The sequence below is a fragment of the Monopterus albus genome, unplaced genomic scaffold (genome assembly GCF_001952655.1).
Source record: "Monopterus albus unplaced genomic scaffold, M_albus_1.0 scaffold154.1, whole genome shotgun sequence".
Lineage (NCBI taxonomy): Eukaryota > Metazoa > Chordata > Actinopteri > Synbranchiformes > Synbranchidae > Monopterus > Monopterus albus.
In genome coordinates, this window is record NW_018128034.1 from 755,523 (window position 1) to 762,047 (window position 6,525).

A 6,525-nucleotide genomic window follows, 5' to 3' on the forward strand; every position below is an offset into this window, starting at 1 on the left:
AAAAAAAAACAAACACAAATCTTTCTGTTGACTGAGGAAAGATGCTGCATGATGAATTGTTTGTGTTGTGTGGTTAATTTATGGCTGCCTTATTTAAATACAGTGGGTCATAAATATATAAGTTAGGGCTGCAACAATATTTTTAGTGCTGATTAATTAGTCAAATAGTCAAATGTTTGGTTTGGTCAAATATTTTGGTTTATAATATGTCAGTCATAACTGCTAATCACAGCTTCCTAAAGGCCATTTTTGTCTGATTAACAGTCCAAAACAAAGATGTTCCATTTACAAGCACAGGAAACAGAGAAAAGCATAAAAACATCACATTAAATAAGGTGGAGAAGAGTTTGGATTTTTTTTCTTGAAAAATTACAGTTAGTTTTCTAGTGATTGACTAACTGAGAAGTCTTTAGCTCTATTAGAGAAATGGTTTGACTGTGGAAAAACTCAGAACCGTCAGTAAATGTTTGTAGCATATCAGCTTTTGTCTATAGTAATTACTACTGTTGCAAGCCCATAATTGCTTTATCTAAGAACAAAACCGCTGGTTGTGTAGTAGACCGTGATATTTGACACCTGTATTCTATAAAAACTATTTGTTATGAATTTTCTGGGTGAAAGGAATTTCACATGAAAGTTTTATAATTAGAGACCTTGGATACAAACTTGCATCAGATGTTTCTGCATTTCTGAATGCAGACAAGTAGCCCTTGTAATTCTATGAAAGAAACTGTGTAATCACATTTGAAGCTTTAAAACCATTTCAGAGGATGGCTAATAAAGTAATACAACTTTGGCCTGGGGTTAAACCAAGCAACTATCCTTAAAAAGAAAGCTAAGCAGTTAATTTACCTCAGAGAGAATGGTCAAATAAAAATGGATGTCAATTAAATGATTAAAGTGTGAAATATATTTTGGTCTAAGGCTCGACTGTAACAGCTGGCTTTTTTAAGTAGCTAAAATTTAATGCACTCATCTCTTCTGGCCGGAAGGTGTTGCTGCTTACAAAAACACAAAAGTATCAAGACAGATTTAATAACAGACGCTTCCTAATTGTACCTTTCAAAGTAAAAATTGTGTTTGCTACTACACTTTAATTGTTATTTATTCTAAATTTTATTCTGTATTGTTCTTTTATTTTTTGCAATGATGTATAGATAACCCTAGTTTTTTTGATAAAAATATTAAGATTGTACTTTTTTTAAATACCGAAACGGATGCATTCAATTGAAGCTAATGTCGTGTTTTTCCGGTGTTGTTGCGTATACTTTGCGCACTTGACGCAACTGTAAGCGAAGTTCATTTTCCACAGCTGGTGATGGCGGATGTTGAAGAAGACATTATGACGAGTAGCATTGACATAGCATCTGAGGACATCAACCCAGAGACTAGTCGCTACCCTTATTGTATTGTGTGGACACCCATCCCCGTGTTATCGTGAGTTTTCGTCGCTAGTGTGTCAGAACCTCGGACACCGGACGAAGCGACAGCTTTAGCTTAGCTAGCTAATAACATCTTGTGGCTGAGCTTTGTTCAAGATGCGTCCTAGTAAAGTATCATTGCTGTTAGTAAGAGTCAGAATGGCGAATAGGAATTTGGACAGTTGACATTATATGAGTATTTTCTGAAATGGTTAATTCTGTGCATATACGAGTAGGCAGAATGGGAAAGCCTGTTAACAGAGTCCGTGTTTAACACCAAGTAAACAAAACAAAACAGCTGAGAAGTTGCAGGCAGAAGCTGATTATGACTAAGTGCTAATTATTACCATTTTACAGTCACTCTGTGCTTATAAGACCGAAATACTCTTGTTCAAAGATGCATTTTGTATGTGTTTAAATTCAAATTTATTGCGGAATTTTAACTCGCCAAGTGTCAAAATCATGGTAGTTTTATTTAGGTTGACTTTTACCTGATACAGCGGCTCTCGAAATGTGTCTCTGTGCCAGAAAGTATATAGACCCAGAACTCATGTATTCTACTTATTAGCCATTATCTCAGTGTGACAAATAAGAATCTACATTTATGTTGTAACCTTAACATGTTCCTCTTTTTGTTCAGATGGTTACTTCCATTGGTTGGCCACATGGGAATCTGTACTTCCAGTGGTGTCATCCGTGACTTTGCTGGTCCTTACTTTGTCTCAGTAAGGACTGTGACACGGCACACTTTGATGTTGAGATTGTTTTGTAGGCCTGTATTGTAATTTTACTGCATGTGAAAGAATATAGAGCAGAATTGATTTTATCATCATCATCATCATCATCATCAACTTTATTTATATAGCACGTTTAACACAGCTGAAACTGACCAAAGTGCTTAACACAATATCACTAAAACCCATTAAAACACAATAAAACAAGCAGAACCAATAAACACAACAATAAAACAGGATCCCACTAAAACAACCACCCATCATGAAACAAAAAAGGCTCAACAAGACAGAGTCTCATACTGGGTCGAACGCCAAACAGTACAGATGAGTCTTCAAATAAGTTTTAAAAGTGACAACGAGGGGGCCTGCCTAATGTAAAGGGGCAATGCATTGCACAACTTAGGAGCCCCCACAGAGAAGGCTCTGTTCCCCCTAAGTCTCCGCCTAGCCCTCGGTGTCTCCAAGAGCAGCTGATCAGCTGATCTGAGGCACCGAGAGGAGCTATAGGGATGCAGCAATTCTGTGAGATAAAGGGGGGCCAGACCATTTAAAGACTTAAAAACAAATAAAAGAATCTTAAAATGAATTCTAAAACACACCAGCAGCCAATGTAGAGAAGCCAAAATGGGTGTGATATGGTCCCTTTTCCGCCCTCCAACCAGTAGATGAACAGCAGCATTTTGGACTCTCTGAAGGCGGGCAAGGGCGACCTGACTGAGCCCAAAATATAACGCATTACAATAATCCAGACGAGATGTAATGAATGCATATATTACTGATTCGAAATGCTGCCGCGAAAGAAAAGGCTTTACCTTTGCCAGCTGCCGGAGATGATCAAAACTGGCCCGTACAACCACATTCACCTGATGTTCCATTCTAAGATGCTAAAGTTTTAGATAATAATGAGGTTTTATATTTAACACTGGAAGTTGGTTGAGTCCTACTGCATTGTCTTCTCTTCTGTCCATCTCGTCCATTCAGTGTCCATGTACATTCCAGCCACTCACAGGTCTGCTACAGTTTGGCTAAATATGAAAATCTACTAATGCAATGTAATACACGTGATTTAGGCTTACATTAATACTGCCAAATCTGAATCACCACTTTGGACCTATTGACGGGGTTTGCATTTAATATTAGTGTATCAAAAGGGGGAACATACAATGAAACTAGATGACCTAAAGAAACACGAGTACAGAAATGATCCTTCATAACTGCTTTGAAATAATACCTAGAATAAAACTTTTTTTTTTTTAATGTATATATACAGGAAGACAACATGGCTTTTGGAAGACCGACAAAGTAAGTAAATAAAAATCTATGGAGCGTTGTATAACACTGTTACACTGATTTAGTTTTTCTGCTTTGCAGTGAACATGTTGCTCCAAAGACAAACTGAGACACAAGCCTATTTTCTTATAACTGTACTACACAACAATACAGTTAGTTTTTCTCTTTAACTACAGGTACTGGATGCTTGATGTTAGCAAAGTCTACGCTAGTGGCTCCAATGCCTGGGACAAAGCAGTACATGAAGCTTCAGAGGAGTATAAGCACCGGATGGTAAATTGTGGACATGTCTTTTATTGAGCGTGTAGAAGTGAAAACACCAGTAATGATTTGTAATTATCTTGTTTTTTGCAAAGCACAACCTCTGCTGTGACAACTGTCACTCGCATGTTGCCATGGCTCTGAATCTGATGCGCTATGAAAACAGCACCTCGTGGAACATGGTCAACCTGTGCCTCCTCGCTCTGATTCATGGAAAGCATGTCAGGTAAGAAGGGCTAATGGATCTGGAATGCTTGTTGTGTAGACCCACAGTAGATGGAGTACTGAAGCTACTGTCCTGCTGACGTGCTGCTCTGTGTGCCACCTATGGAGACATGGTCTCAGATTTGGGACTCCCTTGGAGTAGACATTTTTCAATATAGAAACACGATCACAGTTCGGTCTGTGTGCTGCAGTCCCACAGAACGTACAGTCCGGTCATAATGTAAAACATAAAGACACTGATATGGTTTTTCTCTGTTATGGCTCAACTTGTTATGCCTTAAACCTCTTGCGTTCCAGGACACAGGAGAGAGAGCCCTGTTTATTGAAAAGTATTAACAGTATATACAGGACATTTCTCCAGAAGGCCCTTTACAGTTACAGGCACGCATCCATGTGACTCCGGAGATTGTTGAAAGCGTATAGAGTTGATTGTAGAACACAAAAGGAAACATCTACTATTCACTGCCATGCATTCACATGACAAAAACATTTAAAAGGTAGTGTAAACAGCTGTTGTGAAATCAACTGCACAAACAGGCTCAGTAGGAATCAGACTGAAGTTTCTCCACACTACCTGAGATTAAAGAAAAGCAGCATGTAAATATACTTTTTAAGGGTTGGGCAACATGACCTAATTGACCATGCAAGGTTATGAGTGAATGACATGTGCCTCACAAATCTGTCTTTAAGACTGAGCCAGGTATCTGTATGGTACAGTTTAATGTAACATTTCCTTTGCAGTGTCAGACTCCATATATGCACAGTTTCTTTCCACATTTGAATGGAATCATTCCATGTCTGATATCTTTTGTCAACTTTGTAAAGATGCTTGTTTGCTTTCCCTCCAGTGTCACAACTCTGTCTCTCAGCAGGGGTGATGGAGGTATAACATGAAGTCATATCAGTACATACCATACTGAGACCTGTTTCTGTTTTTGCCCATGTCTTCACCTCTGTACTGGCTGTCCTCTCTCTCTGCGGGTGCACCACCTGATACAGCTGTGCAGGCTTTCTGAAGACTTGGTTGCCTTTCCTGGTGCTGATGGGCATCATCCTCACAGTGGCCCTGGCTTTCAACCTCTAGTGAAGTGGGCGGCAGGTTAAGGATACAGTGGAATCCCTGCAGGTTGGATGTGGCCTTTTCTTAAACAAGTGGAACATCACATCACATGGCGATGAGGGAAAGCAACCGAGGACATAAAGATAACTCACCTTCAAGACGGCGTTGAAGAGGAGTGTCCGACACTGGAACACAGGCAGCCCGGTACTGACGTGACTCCGGTGGAGGAGCTGGAATACCCTGAAAATTCACTAGTATTCAGTTACTTTGACAGAAGGGCATGAACACCACCCACCACCACAACTACCTGGACCACAAAAACATACTTAATGGATTATGATTATTGAAAGCCTGACAGCAGATTTAAGCCATCACCACCTGCAAAGTGTAGACCTTATGTAACCGCTCTCTGTGGAGAAATGTCCCTGCCTTGTTCTCAGAGTTTGCTCTTCTTTTCTAACGGACTGGGTGTGTAATCTGATAATTCAGTGCTTCCACAATGCTGTTTCCTACTGGGGAGCACAAACATGTTAAATCAGTGAGATGCCTTCCTAGCCTTTTTATTGCATTTCATGCTTGATCTAATGTAGCTGCAGGTTGAATATGCCAGAGCAGTTTGTATTTCAGGATATCAGAAACTCTGCCTCATGTAAAAAGACATTTTTTCTGACGTGTCGTACCTGCATTCCATGTATCAACTCATGAGGTTTACAGTGTTTCTACACCTTTAACTACAGATCGTTGTAGCAGCTCCAGTGAACATGGCTCCTTGAGAAACCAACAGAGTAGTACAGCTCCTTGTGCCAAATATAGGAAGCTGAAGCTGTGGCCTCGAATGTGGAACCTCTTCTTCTCAGAACAGTGCACTGATGAATGAAAAGCCTGTTGGAGTCAGACTTATTAATCCTGGTCTGATTAACTAGCTCATCCTGAGAAATGCTTTGTTAGTCATAGCTCATTTTGACTTTATGGGAAGAACCAAGAGTCAGCACCTAAAAATGACCCCTGTCGCTGGTCCCTTGTGTACTGTGTTTTCATTTTTGTATGCGTTTTTATTTTTACCTGCTTTCCAAAATTCCACATGACAGCTAGCACTTGAAATTGGTTGCCATGGCTTTTGTGAGTAGATTTAAATCCCCTCATTGTTTGCAATCACACAGAAAAAGTGCTGAGCCCTCTCTTTGTCCACGGTGCTGCCAGAAGCAGCAGGTAGCCAGGATCCTCAGGTTTTTCACTCTTAGTAAACCCCTGCTGAAAAGTCCTCATTTCCCCCAGTGCTGCTCCTGCTGTTTTCCACCTCTGCAGATCAGATTGGATGGTCATTGTGAAATGTCAACACTGTTTCACAAAGCTTTGATATACCAGCCAACATCCTCCAGTAGTCCAAAGCAGATGTCATTCAGGTGTGAATTTATAAATGAAAATCACTTTGTTTCTCTGTGATTAAGGGTTTAATGCTAGGTAGGGCTAACCCTGTCAGTTTTCTAGACTTCCCGTGGGGTTCTGTTGAAATCAGATACTCTGTGACCTCATG

General features: G+C 40.0%; 1 protein-coding gene across 1 annotated transcript; it reads left to right on the forward strand.

Annotated features, from left to right (window-relative positions):
* Positions 1 to 1,276: 1,276 nt before the first annotated feature.
* tmem222b (transmembrane protein 222b) lies at positions 1,277 to 5,312 on the forward strand (the record flags this gene model as incomplete). The annotated part of the gene is made up of 6 exons (XM_020614951.1): positions 1,277 to 1,437; positions 2,062 to 2,146; positions 3,426 to 3,457; positions 3,622 to 3,718; positions 3,802 to 3,932; positions 4,931 to 5,312. Coding segments are annotated over 6 exons (591 nt in total), but the record flags the coding sequence as incomplete, so codon positions are not given.
* Positions 5,313 to 6,525: the final 1,213 nt, after the last annotated feature.